This window comes from Musa acuminata, chromosome BXJ2-5 (genome assembly GCF_036884655.1).
Source record: "Musa acuminata AAA Group cultivar baxijiao chromosome BXJ2-5, Cavendish_Baxijiao_AAA, whole genome shotgun sequence".
Lineage (NCBI taxonomy): Eukaryota > Viridiplantae > Streptophyta > Magnoliopsida > Zingiberales > Musaceae > Musa > Musa acuminata.
Genome location: NC_088342.1, coordinates 46,676,079 through 46,697,346, shown reverse-complemented (window position 1 = coordinate 46,697,346; position 21,268 = coordinate 46,676,079). Strand labels below are relative to the sequence as shown.

The 21,268-nt window shown below is 35.9% G+C and overlaps 1 protein-coding gene across 2 annotated transcripts; it reads right to left on the bottom strand.

Annotated features, from left to right (window-relative positions):
• Positions 1–429: 429 nt before the first annotated feature.
• LOC135613081 (E3 ubiquitin-protein ligase UPL6-like) lies at positions 430–21,044 on the bottom strand. Of its 2 annotated transcripts, none has more exons than XM_065110056.1 (28): positions 20,829–21,044; positions 20,652–20,687; positions 20,377–20,541; positions 20,044–20,141; positions 19,803–19,933; positions 18,530–18,641; positions 16,917–17,097; positions 13,959–14,141; positions 13,423–13,605; positions 12,106–12,178; positions 10,855–10,955; positions 10,437–10,741; positions 10,211–10,307; positions 9,894–10,034; positions 9,678–9,764; positions 9,507–9,593; positions 9,167–9,307; positions 8,948–9,073; positions 8,295–8,393; positions 5,243–5,310; positions 4,139–4,205; positions 2,487–2,657; positions 2,327–2,416; positions 1,800–1,880; positions 1,566–1,639; positions 1,235–1,306; positions 1,057–1,149; positions 430–797 (listed from the first exon to the last, which is right to left on the bottom strand). In XM_065110056.1, the coding sequence occupies exons 3-28, from the start codon at positions 20,533–20,535 to the stop codon at positions 731–733; spliced, it is 3,087 nt and encodes a 1,028-aa protein (XP_064966128.1). In that variant the 5' UTR covers positions 20,536–20,541; positions 20,652–20,687; positions 20,829–21,044; the 3' UTR covers positions 430–730. The 2 variants fall into 2 exon arrangements, with proteins under 2 accessions (XP_064966128.1, XP_064966129.1); XM_065110057.1 differs by having other exon boundaries at positions 19,803–19,930.
• Positions 21,045–21,268: the final 224 nt, after the last annotated feature.

Genomic DNA, 21,268 nt, shown 5'->3' with positions numbered 1-21,268 from the left:
TCCAAATGCAAATGAAAGCTAGTGGGTTAGTAGCATAATAAGTTAGAGAATTGGATGCTAGTTTTTCTTGGTCACATATATATCTCACAAGAGAGAGAATTGATGTTCTACATCAATTGGCTATCATTTACAAATAAGGATAGCAGTCGGGGCTCGGGCTTATTATTGATGTACTTGTCGTTTGTCAGCTGTTTGCGATTTGCATTGATCAAGCAAAAAAGTGTTTGGACACAAAGTTGCGACTAACGAACGTAACCAATCTAATCCATAGGAGATCAAACAAACATGGCATTCTTTTACGTTCTTATATTCAGGTCCACCTGAAACGACTACTACACGTACTCGACTTTTGTCATCATCCATGAAGTGTAAGAGGCCCAACTGCTTTCCTAACGGATATATATCTATTTAGAAAGGTGGGCGGAGGCATGTTTGTTGAGCATTTGATACGGTGCCATCAAATTTACTTTACATGTTGGACTCGTAACAGACAGACACATGTTTGCCATTTCCACTTTGTTATGTTACAAATTCTGTATCGTCTATACTAAAGTGCGTATTCTACTCACAACCATATATTTACAGGTTCTCGGAGCTTCAGAAGTAAATCCTGCGCCTGCCTTAATGTGGCCACCACAAGCACACAAATCAGACCAAGTTAGGAGCTCCAAAGTCATAACGAATCATCTACGCTGCGAATCATGTGTGTACAGGCAGCAGGGATCGATCATCAACTCAAATCAAAACCAGCATCTGCACTTATTGCGTAGATCAATTTGGTTCGCATTTGTGCTTTACTGCACACCACCAGACAAGTGAGCAAAAGAGAATGTTAACCGATTGATATTATCAAACACTATCTAAGCAAACAGTTTCTAATATGAACAGAAGGAAAAGCTAATTTGTTACTTATAATCACACAGATGCCACAAGACAAAAAAAAGAGAAAAACAAGCACAAGCCCACATGATTAAAAAATAGATTTTTTCGGTACGAAACATCATGTCAGATGGAACTGCATAGGCAAAGTTATAAAACCTTCCCTCGTAAGTTTACCTTTGATATGGTGGTAACTTCAGCAGATTCATGCAAGTGGCTGATGTCGGTAGGCGATCAAGATCCTCTTCGGAGACATCCAAAGGAGCAGCCCTACAAATCAGCAAAGCACCACCACGTACAAATGAATATGAACGGTTGAAAAAAGAAAAAAAAATTTGAAAAAACTGGAACAAACCTCAGTATGCAGAATTTCGGTTCAAGATACTTGAAACCGAGAAGTGGACCTCTAGAACATCCGGTTACAAACCTGAAAATTACACTGGTTCAGTAGCATGTTCTTTGTCTCAATGATCTTCATTTGAAAACTGACTATGGTTTCCAGAAGCAGTAATGATGAAATATAAAAAATTATTTGTGAATTTTTTATTTATTTTTTATCCATCCTTCCATCTACATTATTTGACAGGTATGCAATGACCTACAGAACATATGTTTTAGAAATTATATATATATATATATATATATATATATATATATATAATTGCATAATACAAGTGAAAACTCACTTAAGAAATTTCTTCTGATACTCCAGAGAAAAGCTTTTGAGAACTTCCCATAACATCTCAATGACTTGATGTTCCTGCAAAGATACCCAACATGAATGTTATAGGTCAGCAGCAGCAGATCACATGCCAAATGGATCTTAGGTGTGTCTTTGATAATTCATCAGAGTGTACTATAATTGCAATTTTCTTTGGCTGATCAAAAATCATATCATCTTGGATAAACTAAAATCTTACATGATGATATCCACCAGTATAACGGGTATTTGAGCGCAGATCATCCACATTCATGCTTTCAAGCGAACCTGATATAAGAAGCTGAAAGAACACCAAGTCGATGACTAACATTCCTTTTCAGATTGAATTCACTAGCTCGATTTTACCAATGTAGCTTGTCAAATGTGATCCAGAAGAAAACAAGAGAACAAAATATAGCCCCAACTAGAAAAGCCTCTCAAGAAGAATAGCTACTCATCAGGATTTTAACTAAGCTTGTACTCAAAACAAACCATATTAAATAAATCAAACAAAAATATATCAACAATAATGTACTGTAAACAGCAACCACATTTTCATCTCGGAACATGATAGAAATGCTTTAGGTCAATGATGTGGGAACAACATGGTAAAAAGAGCTATTATCTTTTACAAGGTGCAAAATATAAATGCCAGTAACTTAACATCAGCCAGAATATTTCTAGAATGAGACCAGATAATGAAGATAGCTAAGCGAATATGACTTTCAAAAAATATTTTTAGAATACCTGAATTTCATGTTCATTGAACATTTCAATCCATTCCTTTTGTACAAGTTGTTGGAATCCTCGTAAAAAATGCAAGCTTTGAGTGCGAATCTGCACATTAAAAAGATAAAGTTCCATACCAAAATCCTCTAAATCAATCAAGGAATGGAATAAGTAGAACCTGAAAATTTAGGCGATAATTTGCAACAAGATGAATGAAGGCAATAACGTTGTCCTTGGTAACACGCAGATTTTTTCCACCAGGGATTAGCTCCTCTTCTGTTTGTTCACCATATTCATTGTTTACAGCAACAAAATACAGTTCCAACTCTGAAACATCACCTTTATAATGCTGCACACATAAACCCAAATTTGCAAATATGAGTGAAGCATCAGCAAAAACTAAAGCAAAAAAAAGTTAGCCTATATAATTAACAACTGCTATGTGTTGGCAAGGAACAAGCTGAATAGCTTCAATTTAGGATACTGCCTAAAGTCCTTTTGCAGCATGACCATACATTATCTGGAGTGCAAACCATGCTAAATATAACAAAAAGAGCTTAATCTTCAGAAGATAACATAAAGCACACATAATTTTCCAATAGTTTAGATGACTCATCTCAAAAGGGACCTGATTCATTAATGAGTTTCAATATATTTTAAGATGTTTTCATAACTTTAAATGCCTTGAAATCTATTGAATAGATGGTATATCAAAAACAGCAAGGCTGTAGAAAGATTTGATGAAAGTTTAAATCTCAGTCTGATATCGGCTTCAACACCTTGTCAGACCAAGTTGATACCGGTATCAACTAGTACTGCCTGATATAACAAAAAATATAATATCAAAAACGAGAAACAACCAGTTCTAAGCTATATGGTCCCATATAGATCTGTGAAAATTAAAACTAAGCTATATGGTCCCATACAAGACCAATCAATCCGTCCAGTACTCGATGAGAAAGGATAAGGAAGGAAGAGGTGACGGTGGAGGAAAAGGAGGAAGAGGTAGGAAGAAGAGGAAGGATGGATGAGGAAGAGGAAGGAAGAAAGGAGAAAGGAGGGAGGAGGAAGAGGAAGAAAGAAGAGACGGTGGTAAAGGGAGCGGAACAGGAACAGGAAGTGGAAGGAGGGAGGAGGATGAGGAAGAAGGATGAAGAGATGATGGTGGGAAGAGGAGAGAAGTATCCCTGGTCGGTGGTGTGGGCAGCCAGAAATGGGAAAGGTGTGTACTAGTTCACGCCCCCGTCGGTACGAAAAAGAGTTCCCCGGTAATCTCCACTCTCTCTTGTTCCCCCTCTATTCTCGAGGAGTAGACCATTGGACCAGATTGGGATCCATATCCTGTACCTCAACAATGTCCATGGATAAAAGCATTGAATCAAATCTCTGGATCCTACTAAATTTAGTGCTGAACAAATTTTCATGTGGGTGACCTGGATTGCATTAAGATTACATGGTCCTGTTTATAGTAGAATTAGATATATATATCGAGATTAATATGATTTGATATGATTAGCACCCTATCCACTTATAGCTCTACTTGAATGTCAAAACCATGGTTTGAAGTTAGACAACAATATATTGGATTTCTAAGGCATCACACCGAAATTATTTGTAACCAATATTCTCACTTTCTTCATAACCTACCTTGATCAGATCTCAGTTCAAAAGATTAACATTTAGCATCTTTAATTATATGAACACTACAATTTAGAATGATGAATCTTAGAGGTAATAGTTGCATACTTAACAGAATTTAAAATGATGAATCGTAGAGGTAATAGTTACATACTTAACAGAAGTAAAAGGAAACAATTGTAAAACCTTCACCTTTAAAAAGAGAAGGTGCCGATACAACTCTGGATCTAGTGAAGGCAAGTCATGCAAAAAGTTGCTCCTAATTGCCAGGAGATTAGCATTAGTCATGTACGAAGTAATAATCAAATGCAAGAAATCTTGATAAAAATAATAGACAACCAATATGGGAGACTACATCAGGTGAACACGAAGTGAACACAAGTATCATAAGCAATCATATCACTCTCTAAAGTAAAGAAAGCATAAGACTGCTGCTGCACAGATGGAAGATGGTAGGCTCATCATACCCGAATGGTATGACTATCGGAGTATGAAAACACTTGTACATAAAGATTAATTTGACTGACTCCCAATAAATAAATGAAATGCACTTCCGAACCCATAGAAAAAAGAACAAATAAGAGATTTGGAGCACATGCAACTAATCTCATATTAAAGAATGATTGAATCAAGATGACAATCAATTCAGAAAAATGTTTTCACTCTCTAAAACCATTTATATATAAAAAACATAAAGAGAGGTTAAAGATCTATTTTTCTATGAAAAGCATATGACCAGTGGGTTACAATCACAATAGGTCTACACGAAGAGTTAGCCAGAGCTGTTACTTGTTTACACTCCTAATGAATGAAGCAGAACTAAAATTAGCATAAATTGTGCTATCTATTGATGACATGTAAATTTAGAAACACTGCACTTACAAATTAGTTGAGAAAAATTTATACCAGATTCAGAAACCAAGGGTTTTTCAGTAAATAACAATTGGGTAAGTATACAAAGTGAATGTATGTATGATAATGGATGTCCCACCATACCAATGGATTAAGAACAGCCCCTGATGATGTAAAATGATGTAAAATCAATAGATATGTGATTTCAAAAGTGCAATTTTGAGAGTAATATTTGAATAAGATTGTTAAGATTCTACTTTATGTTTCGTATATTTTCAGTTCTATTATTGATTCAATATAGCATTATACCTCAAATGCCCCACATTGAAGGAAATTTCTCAAACAAATTATGAATAAAACAAAATTCAACTCATTCTTGCAAAACCACAATTTCCCCAGGAAAACAGAAGATGAACTAGTAGAATAAGGGTTTCGAAACCTTACTTCTCTTTCAATTTGCTAAGGAAGAATGCTGCAAATGGTATGTCCACGAGGATGCCCTCATACATAGCCTACAGAAAAATAAGTTCATGAGGTTTACAGAGCAGGCATATACATTTTATAAAATATGATCACTGTAACAAATTTTGTAAACTGACATGCAAAAAAAAAAGAAGAAGATTTATGGTTTCAAATAACAGTCAGGATGGAGCAGTATCAGGCAATATTACAAGTACCAATTGGCATTTCTTTTTTTTTCAAATAATACCAGATGGTACAGACCAGCATACCACCAAATATACTGATACATAGCCGAAACAAATACCAAACTAAAGCTTAAATTCTTAGATAAGAATATCCAATAACATGATTAAAAACTAGTAATAGAGCAAGAGAACCCCTAATTTTATAGAAAACTTCTAAAGTTGAAAATTTCATCAATACCCTCTCACAGATGTTAAATGTACATATCTATCGTGGTGGAACTTTAAAACCACGCCATCAGCAACTGGAAAATCAGCACAACGTTCCAATTGATAAACAAACCAGGTGAACCAGTATGCATTGCTCGGTACATACCAGTTCGCCAGTGGACTGGAACACAGACCATCCAATACAAACGCCGTACGCCAACACCTGCACACTGTACGTGTCACACAGACAGCCACCTCCGTTTGGGACTCCTATCTCCTTCCTCCTCCGTCATCACTGCTTCCTGCCCTCCTCTTCTTGTCCGCCTCCTTATCTTCTCCTACTTTCCCCCTTTCCTCCTCTCTTGGCACCGCGGTGCATACCAATGTCGTGCGTTGGTATGCCGCCACAGACTAGACCTTCCATTCATGGGTCAATGGGTCCAACACCCGAAATGTAGAATCTAGGTTCTAAACCTTATTGATATTGTTGGATCTTTTTTTTAAATAAAAAATTCACTGTCCAGGAAATAAATTCCTTAAAAAATCTTCACTACACACAAAATGTATTTCACAGTTTACAAGGTTAGTCACATATGGTCCCTGGTCACTCAAGTTGATCAGCAACAACACTCGTGAGGTTGGCGGCACCAATCTACCAGAGTTGTCAGCTACCACCAGCAGGTGGAGGTGTTGGCTCACAGCAATGGCCACTGCTAACAAGCCATGGTGTCAATGGCTTTGCCAGTTGCAACCTGCAGCCACCACCTGTTCCCTGGTGATGCAGATTCCAGACAGGAGAGGCTGCAACACCAACCAGCAGGGGACAACTGCAACTGGTTGCATGTGGTCGCTTAAATAGACAACAAAATGTGGCCTGTGGCTGTGGACACTCCTCTCCTGGCAAGGTTGACTATCTGTTGGCCACCCCAACCAACTGGGAGGCCCTGGTAAGGTCACTGTCACTGGCAACGTGCTGACAATGGGTAAGTGGCATGACCATGAATTACTAGTGGTTAAGCAGGTCAATAAACAACGAGCCAAATTCGCCTTAAATAAAAGGTTGTAAACGAAAAAAAAGGTTATACATGGTTTTAAGAATTTGTCGCTGCCAACCCAATCAGCCAATCGCACCCAAGATCAATCATAGATAACCCGAAATGCCCCAAAGTATTCAATATGATCGATTATCAAAAAAGTTGGAGCAACAATCAAATCGTGAACTAGCATGTATATCAAATTGAAAATTTTTATTGTAGTCATACCATCAAAATTTCTCCCAACACACAGAACAATTGCTGAAAAGGATCTATGTAGCTGGCCCTCAACTACAGGGACCATGAATGAAAATGTAACCCATACTGATAGATACAGACCGGTACTTACACGTCTGACAACCAACTGAGCCGCAAACATGACATTTAGCCTGGTTCAATTTGATAAGTGTTGTACCGTTCAGTAAAATCGCTGTATCAAACACATTGGCCAGTAAGTAGACATGTACAAGTATCATTTTTTCTAATTTCTTACAGTTGCCACATCTTTGTTTGTGTTATTTCTTCTTCTGCTTCTCTATTTCCTCTCTCCATTAAGAGTCTCTCTCCATCTGACATTCTCCCATCAGTATGTGACCATCTCCTTCACCACCTCCTTCCCTATTATCTGTTTCCCGTAGGTGAGGGTTTGGTATTGATGGTACCAACTCATGCCAAGAGTCAGTATGTCACCACGTATCAGTACCATACTGCTCCAACCACCAATCAATAGCAATATCAATATTAGATCGAGAATTTGATCCATAATTGGAACGTTGTGACTTGTTGCTGTTGTTGTAATATTATCACAAGTCAAAATAGTAAAAAATCAAAAAAGCTAAGTTCAAACACAAATTTTAACTTTTTCAAGTATAAAGGAACCAATCATTTGAAAAATTAAGCATAATAATTAAAATTTTCTTCAGAAATTTGATCATCCAATACTTATGGTCCAAGCCAATCGATCAAATTTGAACATTAATTTTTTTATCGATAAAGAAAACCATAAATAGCAAATTTATAACCCAAAGGTAAACAAGATTTTAAGAAATACCAAACGATAAACCAGAAATAGAATTCAGTTTTTTTTTTTCAAGTATCCCCTCACCTTCTCCATCAATTAAAAACCATGGTCTAGGATGCAAAAGTATAGATGGCAGTATGCTCAATACGTAGAGCATTCAGAGATAGGTCCAAGTCCAATACACAGGCATACCATGGTACAGGCCTGATTACAACAAAGGCTAACCATTTCAACATATTTATGTATTACACAAAATGTAAGTACTTCTCCAGGACAAGTTGAATATGGTTTATTGATTTTCTAGAACCTGCATCTCACAGTTTACCCATTAACAAAAAACAGAATGCTGAAGTGCTAGAAAAGATATGGACAGATGGCAAGTAGGCAACACTCCATCTGTCATAGTTAAATGCTGTCATGAGAGAAGTACTAAAAGTAAAAAAAAAAAAAAAAAACTAAGCCACTATTTAATTTCAGAAAATGCAAGATAACAGATGCAGCAAAAAGCAAAACACAATAAGGTACATAAATACTGAACGAACTTCTACAAGATGCTAAATAGGGGCAGGAAAACATCATGAAAGTACCTTCCCGAGGAGAGTCCCAAGAAAATGGAAAAACTGAAGATGTTGTTCGTGAACTAATGCTGACCCAGGATTCGGATAAAGAAGATGATTGGGTGTTTCCTGAAACAGATTACAAGAGAAATGGAAAACACAAAATGAGAAAAGCACAAAGACAGAAAACAAATCTGTTGTGCCTCCACTCTCACAATAAGCTGTGTATTTCAGTTGAAGCTTTAATCCATCAAGAAATGTTAACATGATGCAAAAGTTCTAGAAAAGCAAGTCCTACTACTCATTTAGTTACCAATTTATTGATTCTCTTCCTAACTCCAACACACATATTGCACATAATACTTTTAGTTTCTTTCATTGCTAATCACTGTATGGTCAAAAGTTATGTATCTAAAAGCAACATTGTTGCCATATTCTGAACATTTCAGAGTTCACATAAGAATCATTCAAGATCACCATACTCCTGTAGTCCAAATTTATCTATGTAATCTAGCTGAACTACCAGCTTTACCATTTAAATATCAAGCTCTTCTTGATCAAGAAGTGGCAATTCAGTTATTAGTATGTTTTTGATATTATTGTCATACATTATACCTTTGTAAAGAAGAAAGACTAAAAGAAATACTACTGACAACAAAGAGGTGCAAAACAAGTCCACAAACCTTGAATAGCCCATACTGGACATCAAAAGCAGCCTGGATTATGTTCTCCATAAAATCTTTAAAAATTCCACCACCATCAATCCCAGCCTCCTCAACTCCAAATTCATTAACAAAAGATATCCGAATCTGCAGGCATCAACAAATTTAAAGAGAATCAAATTCATTGAATTATTCAACTACTGCATTGACATTCCATTATCTCAGTTGTAAGCAACATACGGGTCCTCTTAGATCATCCTCTGATAATGTATGCAGTTGATTGAAAGCATCTTCAAGTATTCGATTTCTTCTTATTTTGAATCTGCATCTAACTAAAGCAGGATGAGCTCCACTTCTTTGTCTAGAAGCCACTAACTCTGACTGAGGCATGAGATGAATTTGAATTAGAAATAAAAAATTTATCAAATCAAAGTCGTATAATTCAGGACATCAACATCAACAGTTTTTATGCAACTCTATTAAATTGTGATTTCATGCAATCCAGTGAATAAGTTATCAATGAAAAATTCTTAGCAACTTCCAAATTTAATAGGTAAAACAGAAGCATTTACAGACATACAGTGAAAATTTCGACCCTGCTTGTAAATGGCACTAAGAATGGAGCTTGTTTTAATATATCAGAAGCTCGAGTATTCCCAAGTAAGGCCTGGTGAAAGAAAGAACAGCGTGAAACAAGCTCCCAAAGAGAAAAGGGAAAAGGAAATTAGGAAAAGAGACAAAAAAAACTCACCTGAGAAACAAAAGTTTCACTCCTTGCTTCTTGAAGATGGAAATCGTCAGCAGACATGAACTGCCTTCTATTGTTCCAGTCTTGCAACTGCATTACATTTAATATTAAAAGAAATAATAGATTACAAAATAATCTATGTTTAGACAACCAACACAAACCATCCATCATGAAATAAAGATTATTATTGGACAAAAATTCAAAAGAAAATAAAAAAACCTGGCTCAGAAGCTCAGACATTGCAACCCTGGCTTTACGGTTAATTAGTTCCACAGACAGCTTCTTATCATCCAGAAGAGATCTTGATGATTTTTGAGACGACACATGCCCATGTAATGTCCATAGGAGCTGCCATAAGGCCTGTCGAAATAAATCATGCCCACATTAACACCAAAGTGTTATGGTCTCACAGGGATCAAGTGCAGCGGACCAACATAAATGGTAATTTTAAACATAAAAAATAATGTGTTATCTAATTCCCAACAAACAATACGGCAAAAATAGAAGTGGTGTGTTAAATTGACTGCAGAAAACACCTGCTTTATAATGATAACCAAAGATGGAATATCCTTTATTTTAACTGGTGTTTCCTGCTCATAGAATTCTTCGGTATCAACAAACTTTAGCATGTGCCTAAAGAACACAAGAGTTAGTAACAAAAAGAAATTGCTAGTTATGATAATAAAGAAATAGCATAAACACAAATGAACTTAAAAAATATTTAATCAAACGTGTCATCATAAAGACAATCAACAGCCTTACTTGTACAAAGGGCAAAAAACTGCCAGAGGCAACAGCCAACCTGGAGTATCTCCAGGTATATGCGCTGTGAGCGTAGAATAGAATGGCCATCTTTGATTCTCATGGCATCGCTTTATATAATTCCAAAGAGCAGGAAGAAGCTCAGTTCTGTAGGCTAGTAGGGTCATGATGAGTTCATGAGGCAGCGTACAGAATGTAACATGAAGGAAAGTGCAAACAGCACTTATTGCTTCCACTTCTACATTAGATGGCCAAGTCTTATCAGAATAACCAGTTGGACATGTAGCCTTTAACAAAGCATTCACCTGTATAACACATCAGTCTCAGCTTCAGAAAGATATAATTAGCCATAGATGCCAAGAAGAATGGGTTCAGAGTGGGTGCTTTCACTAGACATATGATCACAATATTTGCCTACCAAATGCTGTAAAAGGCGTGAATCTATTGAACTGGATATCTGCTTCTGTAAATCTGGACTTAGAACTTCGTCATCCATTGTTAATTCATCATCAACTGGTTCTGAATATTCCTTGCAGATATCAGTTGTAGCAAGCAAAAAGAAGTAAAAAGAAGGTGATAAGAAACAATAAAGCAGTAAATTCCACAACAAAGTTTGACAGCAACGTTAAATGTATCAGAATGAGCCATTAAAAAGCATTACAAGTACACTGATTAGCCTTTCCATGAAGATCATGAGTCTTGATCCTCTAAATAACATGGAAGCTTTAGATGCAAGTATGTCATATGCAGGACACACATCTACATCGTGATTCAAAAGTAACAAATTAATCAGCAAAAGAGACAACCCACGTAATCAGTACAGTACATAGTGCATGGCATGTACCAGTGTAATGACTTGGTAGCCTTTGCTTGTGTTTTTATTTGGATTTCCACGCAAATATCACTCTAATGCTATATAATGCTTGCTTTCAAGTCCAAAACAAATAGACCCAAAAATTATCATATTTGACATCTATGCAGCAACAGACATAGGATTACTAATATTGTATTAAAATGGCATCAGCAAACAACAAAACATAGATGATTTAGATTATTCACTAAACATCTCCAAGTTATCTAAAAAAGCCCTTCATTCCAGATTAATCGTTCGTTTTAAATTTAAACAGAATAACCTGTCTAGTACGGGCTGTTTCCTTTATGCTGTTAAAATAATAACACATCCAAGACAACTACATATCACAATAACAATATTCTATTTGCAAAGAAAAATTTCCACAAGATAAATCAATTATGTTTTATATCACCAACTTTGATAAACGTGACTTGCACTATCCAATCCATAGAAACCTCAAAATGTAGAATGTTCAGTGGAAGTCAGTGGGCATGGTCGGCTTCACAGCTTTTCAGTCGCACTGGCTTGGATCAGTCAAGATTTAGCTCAGGCCACTTGGAAACACAAAAAATTTATTTTCCTAGAGAGTAAATCAAAAGTCTATCTAATGCCTGTAAGAGAACCATAATTATTCATGAAATAAATTGTGTGGTGCAAAATATGATTCATGGAATTATGATGAGATGCTTAGCATAATTTGACACTTTGAACATGAGAAGAATTACAACAAAATCATCCCATCTTTAAAAAAAGAAAAGCGAACAGCAGCACGTACAATTATAAATCTTCACCGATGGAAATACAAAAATCACTTACTTTGTACAGGTGACGAGTCCACGGAAGGCAATACTTCCAATAAAAATGTCGAAACAGTCAGAAAATCAATTGCCTGATTCAGGAAATAAAAAAAAGATTTTCAATATAATAACTCAATACCAAGATAAAAATTATCGTATTCTCAAAATCAATCACGTTATGAATATAGAACTGAAAGGACAGTTGATATACTATGCAAACCAACAAGGATGACATACATTGTCATGGAGTAAAAGTTTTAAAGCAGAGCATACTAACATTCTAACACGGAACTTGATACAATACAAAGGGACGGCAAAAGATGCAGAAGAACAAATGCACATGGCAATACAAATTCAGAAACTGGATCAGGAAATTTATCCAAAAAGGATTCATCATAAATTCATACTGACAAAATTCGTGGACAAACTAGACTGATGTCAAATTAAATTTGTACAACAACAAGCCATCATGTCCCAACCATTTAGGGTCCGCCCCCACAATTGAGCTTTGTATAAAAAATACAAAGCTATATTAAAAAATACTACAGTTTCAAGTATTTATGCACAAGCTATATTAAAGTCCAATTACATCTCCTTCTCTTTCTCTTCATACGCTAATACTAACATAGCCAAGCCTCCTTCAGATGTATTTATACCATCTTGCATGATTCTCTCACATTTTATACTCTACAGGTGACTTTTTCTATCTTTAATTGACTCACTTGTCCAACATAACATCTATAAGTCTCCTTTGAATATATTTATACCATCTTACATGATTCTTTCTCATTTTATCCTCTATAGGACCTATAGCAAATTGTTCATGAATACCAACATTTTCATTTTTTATGTAACTCTACATATTCACCTTAAAATTCTCATATTAACCACACGAACTTTTTGTAAATATTGTTATTTAACCATCCAACACCTGAATCCATAAAGCATGATTGCCTCAACAATTGTCCCATGAAAATTTTCTTTTAATTCAGAAGGCACCAAATGATTCAACATAGTTGCCAAGCTTTTTACTCTACAAATACATTTTCATCAATCTTTAGATGATGCTCCCACCAATGATGAATATGGTGATGGTTAACATATGCAACCGTATCCCTACAAATAGAGATGTTCATGTGATTGGAACCCTGGTCACCCAGATGTTGTACCATGGCACACCTTCGTCATGTTGGATAATAGATCCAAGATATCTAAAGTTTTTGCTTCCAAGAATTTGTTGAAAAACAGTTCACAAATAAACAAATCAAGACAATTGACCTTACCTACGAAAGAGCGGTTCAAGGTTTTAAAAGGTACAAATTTGACAAGTACTTACTGTATGATAAGTAGTGCTTGGATCAGATAAAACAACTCCAGCAACTTCAAGTAAATTCCCAAGCAAGCAGGCATGACCAGGATACTCTTGTACTATATAATCTGGAAGGACACCAGCATGACTAGGCAAAAAATTGGCCATTTGATGAATATAATGCCTGCATAAACCCTTGGACCAAAAAACCTGAAAACCAAGAGCCAATAAGAACTAGTGAAGAACATAATATAAAAGTAATCACTAGCACCACAAAGCTAGAGGAACCGATACCGATCATTCTAGCAATAAAAGAGCTTTATAGGTATCTAAATATTCCAAAAAGATACACATTATAGTCACATACTGGCAATTAAAGAAATTTGTAGGTTTTTTTAATGCACATCAGCACATAGTCACATACTTAACCTAAAACCAAATTAAAATTAACAAAAATAAGAAGTGATTCAATTTCATTGTAAACTAATTCAACAATATCTTCGTCCAGCTTTGATAGTCAAAGCACCTTTCTATGACCTTCCTAAGGCACTTTGAAGAACTACCTCTTTGAAAAATGGCAAATGATGCCACAGAAAGGGAATGGAAAGAATTTGCAACGAAAAATTCCATCTTGGATCTGCATTTGAACAATGGCATGGTTGCTGACCAACATGCGAAACAAGACTGATAAGAACATGCTCCAACGCAGATGCACTAACACGAAGCTCAGGAGATTTCACGTCGTGCTGCATAAATGAAATATCACTCTCTTAGTTGAATTAAGCGGAGATCACTTTAAGTAGTATGCAATTTTTTTCCTCGTGAAATGGCATGGATCTTTTAAGGATCACATATACACAGCACTGCAATCCTATGTAAACCATAAAATGCAACAGTCTAGTGGCAAATATTATGCAATTCAAAGATCTAATTATTTCAGGATCATTCACCACAAAAGCCTTAAAGGAACCACATGAAAATTTTCATGCTCCACTATCAAGAAAGTTCGAAGAGATTGACATTTAAAAGGAATAAACTAGTGGATAGACCACCTTTTCCATGAACTTATTCTAGAACAACAATATTCATTACAGAGAAACACATATACAAGAAATTGTGTGAAACAAAAACAACATTAGAAAAAAAGAATGATCAATAAGAAGTGGCAACAAGACATGCTATGATGCAATGTGAGAATAACACCTGGAACACCTTACCAAGGACACGAGACAAGAGGCTAAAGGTAGTACAATTATTGAAACAAGAACGCAATGAAATGCAATAAACACAGAAAAATTATGATGAATAATGGTGTAATCACAGGTAAACAATAACCATATCATTCTAATCATCTTTCAGTAATCATACACAAATGCCAAGCAGTTTATGGAAAATCAGTTTGCTAAAATCCACCATTGGCAAGCAACATCAGAACTCCATATACAACATGCAGACATGGAAAAATTTTGAAGAAAAAAAAAGTAGAAGAAGTGCAAGAAATTGCCTATTTTCTGAGGTCCTAGTTGTTCACCCTAACACTTGACCTTTGCCAAAGTGAAAAACTAAGGTCAGGAGATGCTGATATTGTAAGACGGAAATCAACCAAAGTGCACAAAAAAACCAGAAATGAAAGCAACATATGCAAGCAACATCGAAAGAGGTTCATCCAACATCTTCTGCTATTCCATTTCTTGTTATGAATTGATTACGATCTTCTCAATTTTAAGATACCACAACTTAATGCACGTACCCTCTCATGTTTACCATTACTTCTGTATCTACAGGCAAGTACAAAAAGCAACATAAAGCAAAACAATCAAAGTATTATATCTCATCAAAATCATGTTTCTTAAAATATAGACATCTAATCTTTCTAGTGTTAGCGCAACTCTTCTAACAAACTGTGTAAAAAACTGAAAGAACATCAACATCTTACCAAGATGAAAAAAGTTTATGTATAAAGAGGTACAACATGCAAACTCAAGTAAAGATCAAAATGTTGATAAACTTGATTCTAAGATGAAATTGAGCATAACCACCAATCCAAGGACAAAAAGTTTTTTAAAAAATCTAGGTTTCATTATAGTATCTTACAGCAAAAGAAAATATAAAAAATCAAAGATAAAATTTAGATCCCTCATCGATAAAACCATTCCAAATAAATTTTGAACGATAATCTTGACTTGAAAATATATCACTTTTGAACTTAAAAGCTAGTTAATTTGTCATATGAGAAATGTATTGGCACTCAGAACAAAAAAGAAATTACAGAGGAACACATTTGATAAACAAAAGCCGCAAAAGATCTTTATAGAAGCAATGCACATCCCAGCCATGTGTCATGAAGAAGAGATGAGCAAGAGCATGAGAGCAAACAGAAAAAGAAGAAATATAAGGGATGAGAAAAAATAAACTAAACCACATTTTAATCAAGACATAATTCATGACACACCATCAAGACCACCAGCATATAATCAACTAAAGTAACTTACCTCCAGTATATAGCCAATTATTGTAGAGAAAGAGTTTTGTTTTGGAAATCTTGGAAACACAAAAATCCTACACTATGAGACCAATAACAACTCCGTGGACGCTTGTCCTAATAAACAACTTCCTTAAAATAAAAGAAAGAAACAAAAAATAAAAGGCAAAAGTAAGCATGACAGATTGGGACTGCAAAAGCTTCCTAATAATGAGAATATGAATGAGGATGAAAATCATCAAAAATACATGAAAACAAATTTGAAGTTTTGAACTTGACTAAATCATAATTAAAATTTGAGCTGATATAAATAATACAAAATTCAATCAGACCCCAGGTACATCATTATTGCACAGTTCAACAAAATGATAAACAGACATATCAGTCATCAAAACAAAGAAAAATTTGTGAGCGATAGATTCCATATAGGTATAAATCCTACTTTATAGGTTATAAATCATTCTATCTTCTGTTTTTCTTTTTTGTTATAATTGAGCATTAAAAAATCACTCTAATCTGGATGAATATTAACCATTGAAACCTCCAGTTACTCTCTGCATCAGGTAATATGTCATTTCATCTCTAATTCAGTCTCATTAGGAAAAGCTAAAATGTTGAAACTATAATGAACTTCTCTAAACCAAGTAAAGCAATTTTCACCGAACCAGGCACAATATACCACTAAGTTTGGTCAAGGAGCAGGGCAATGGCTTTTTTTACAGGCACCCTATAAATATTTTTTCAGTAAAGTGCACAAGTTCCCGTATTTAACCAATTAATAGGCCTTTATACCAAAAGAAGAATGGGTTTTCCAATTTAAAAGGCTAGTTTGGCCACTACAAAAGACTACAACTAAGCTCAATGTTAAAAGAGTGTCAGCGATTCCACAGTTCTTCCTCTCTCACTTTCTTTTTTCTTCTAATTTTCAGTGACAGTGTCTGGCTACAGCAAGACAATCTGTCTATATTCACAATAAAGTAGCACTCAGTAAGAGCAAAAAAATAATACCAAGCTTGAATGATTTAAAAAAGTTGCTTACCACGCCAGCTAGAATGATGCAACGTAACAGCAAAAAAACTTTTCTCTCCAACAGATAATCAATAACACTACAGTTCCATGGAAGTTCAGGATTTGTTAAACAAGCTACTGTTTCGAATAAGGCAACTGTTGGCCAATCAGAGCTCGTGGATGGCATCAGTAGTTTGTCCTTATAATGATTCCTGTTTAAAGGAGAAGAAACAAAAAAAATCAACAATTGCTATAGCCACAACAGCTGCAGTTTTGCGAATGTTTTTGATATGCAAACAGAAAAATGTATAAGAAAGTGCATGAAGAAATGCAATAAAGAAGAGGAGAAATCTTTAACCTCGGTACTATTCAATATAAAATTCTAAAACAAGAAGAAAACAGGGAAATCAAAGAACTTAGATGGTTTGCTAAGAAATGTTTTCAAATTCCAACATTGTAACAAAAAATTACCATCCAAAAATTTTAAGGTTATGGCAAACATATATTGATTTTCTAGAAAAGCAGCATAAGACATGAAGTTTATGATATCCTTGCCACAAGTCATCTTCTTTGCTGAACTTGAGGGACAAAAAAAGAGAAAGAAAGTCAAAAAAAATTAAATCCAATATGCCGAATATAATAACAATGCTTTTGGGCTATAAACCTCAGCCAAACTATAACTAAGCGAACATTGATATTAATATAAAAAACAGAAGATGGAAACTTGTCTTCCAAGATTAAACTGAAAGAATATTTGCGAACAAAACTACCAAAAGAATTGTCATGCCAGTCCAATCATTCAAGAACTCACACAAGCAGACAACTAAAACCATCCTTCACTATCCAAAAGGACTTTGAATCACCTCTTTTGTTTCCTTGCATATTGCAGTAGTAATCGAATTCATGAAACTTCCTTAACATGGTAATTCTCTTCACTAATGTACTTATGCTTCTAAAAAGCATTTGCTTCCTCTCCCTCAACTGAGAACCAACTTCATAATTTGTCTTGTTCCCTGATAAATCCTTGCACCTCCATTATCTACCACCAAGCAACCTTGGGTACCATAACTAATTCAGAGCCAGCACTAAAAATCGATTATGTGGTTCGATTCCTTCCAATTTACTAAAAAAGCTTTTCTTTTAATCTACCAGAATCTGGAGATTCCACACATTGAAAAATATATATACAAATCCAATGATCCTGAAAAAAATAATTAACTGATGACAGCGGAAACTTGGATGAATTCACCAACACTCTTTTTTTTTTCCAAAATCCAGCAGAATGTAAAAAAGCCACATGTTGCATAATACATATACAGATCGGAATATCCTGAAAGGATCAATGTCATGCCATAGGAGTTCATGATAGACATGGTTGTTATATTGTATGCATAACCAAATTGAAGAGCTCAAACATTGACTAGAAACTGCTAGGTCACCGAATTACATTTATTTTTTATGCAATGTCAGAACTCGGATGGGTGCTGAACCAACCAAGTTTCCATATATTTTTTCTACATCAAATAGAAGACATAATTCATCAAGCAACACAACATGTTGCACGCACCATGAGAACTAGAAAAGGCAAACCAAAGCATGTTCAAAGTGGTTATTCAATCTATTAGTGGTATGAATTTGACTCACCTATTATGGAAGATTGCTTGAAGACAAACATATGCAAGTTTTTTTACTCTAAGATCCACTAGTGAACGCTTTAGAGGATAGTCCAAACCAGCAAAAAGGGTAATAATATTGCCTGCAATCAAATAAAGAAGTTAGCAACAGTAAGGATTTTGAAGTAAGCACAGATATCACAATTGGTAAAATACTCAAGATATAATAAAATGCGACAGTTGGCAACAGGACCACATGATGAGATGTCCTGATGGAAGACAAGATTAGTGAAATGAAAAATCAACCTTGATTAGAAAAACGTCTTTTTGAAAGAATTTTGACAACCAAGCTCCAAATCAGGCACACAAACACCAAATACTTTACAAAGAGATGTAAATCCAAAACCAATAGAATCAGCCTAGCATTTTTTATTTCCAGAAGCCTAACGATTCCAACATGCACTGCCTCCGAAATATAGTCGCTTGTATTTATAAGAGTTTGAATGCCTTTGCATGTCTCAACAGCAACATTTACAATTGCAAATAGAGGCCGACTTAATTAGAAGAATATGAATAGATTAGCTGCAGCATTTGCAACTGCAAATAGAGGCCAATAGCAAACAGAATCACATGTGATTAAACAAGCAATGGAGAACCACCCCACCTCAAGTATCCCCCAGCTTCACTCGTCTATCTCTTGCAAGCTTCAATTATAGAAAAGAAAAAAACAAGTGTTTCGCTGTTTATGCATAATTTAATAATTCAAGTACATAACGACACAACCATGTACTAATCATTCAAAATTTACAAATAAATTAAACAAAACAGATGGCGGCTTCATAGTTTACTCAAAGACATGTAAGACCACGAGAAGAGGATCTCCTACCTATCTTACAAGAAGAGAAGAGCCATAAATAAAGTTGCTGCATAAAATACTGTGTATAGCACTATATTTCATACGTCAGAACATTATCTTCATGGCAAGCACAGCATGCACGGACATGCAGAAATTCTTTTGTCAGGCATATCATGGCATGCCTTTAGCATGATCAGGGTTCAGGATGAATGCATTCACAACGAGAACAACCAATGGTCGCACAGAGCATCTAAGTCGTTAGCACAAGATCCAATCCTATTCTATTGTGTGCAATCATGGGATATTCCAAGTCTGAGTAATTTAATTGTAGAAAATATACACATTCTACAGCAACATAGAGTGAACTGATATCACATAGCGTCCTGTTGCAAGATGGGAAAAAAATGAAGCACGACTAACTTAACTAAACAGCATCTTTTAGGCTTACCACTCTGCTGACGATACTGCAGAAGCAGTCGACAAGCTTCCACAAGAAGTGTAACATCGCTAATGTTATTTGCAGTAAAGAAGAAAAGCAGCTGGCGAAGAAACTCTGAGTCAGGACCAAAGCAATGCCTGCTTTAAACAGACAGTGATTTATGTAAAGTTTGCATGAACAGGAAAATTTGGAAAAAAGAAGTGCTAAGGACCTCAAGAAATGCATATTATAAGCATAACATTGATCCTACCAATCTGCCTTTTCACCACGGTCCCCATAGGTAACATGGAATTGCTGCCGCACTTCTGTTCGTGCCATCTTGACATCCTTCATCCCTCTGAAGCATTTCTGCAGCCAGTAATTTGTCAAGTTTCATAATAAGTCAAAAAGAACCAGTAAACAGCAACTATGTAGCCTCAACGCGAAGTCCATAAAGGCATCCAAACATCACAGCATATTATATTACAAAAAATGTTGATCAACATCTGCAAGCTTACATCACTATCAAACACTTCCCAATTTAGGGCTTTCCATCAGCTAGTTGCCAGCAATCAGAACCAAAGCAAGATAAATGAAACCCTACCTGGATCTTTATCGCTGCTGACGTTTGCTGTCGATGCACTAACCGGCGCTTCCTATCAAGCCGTGCCTGTTCCAATAACACCTGCCGGTCACTCTCCTTCGAGCTCCGGCCACCCAAATCCACTCGTTTGCGGGTGGAGGCGTCCCCCATGAAGAACATCCCTCCCTGGATTCCAAGAAACCAGAAACAACAGAATTAGGCGATCCGGCAACATATTCCTTCGAGAAGACACGCGATAAGCATTCCAAGAAAGGGAGGATCAGATAGAATTATACCTCGGAGAAGGGATCAAACGTAGGACTGTAGCAAATCTGCGGCCGGCGAGAGATTCAGATCCAAAAAAAACAGAAACCAAAGAATTACGCGTTTCCGCAACGATTCCGGACCAAGAAATGGAGAAAAAAAAAAAAGGCGAGATCCATTTCAAGACAGGGGCGACTCGATCGGATTACCTCCGATAGATCACACCTAGGGTTGTCGCAGCCTGCGCCTGGCGAAGGGACCGAAAGATTGAGATTCTTGGCGTCCGCCGCGGGAACTAGGGCGAAAAGAAAGGAGGAAGAGAACGAGAGAAGAGGGGGGCTGGGGAAGGATAGAGAGAGGGAGTGAGCGAGAAAGGAGTCGAGGCGGCCTTACAGGCGGTGGTGACGGAAAAGCGAGTCAATTGGGGGGGGAGAAGGACATGGGATCAATGGCACCAACCAGGTTATGATATTTATATAGGGCCCTTTATCACGTATGTACATTGCATTTTGACTACCCTTTTACTATTTACAATAACATTCTAAAATAATATATATATATATATATATATATATATTCTATAAATGCACATAAATATATTTAATGACATCAAGCGACGAGAGATGTCAAGTGACAAGCGGTATCAAAG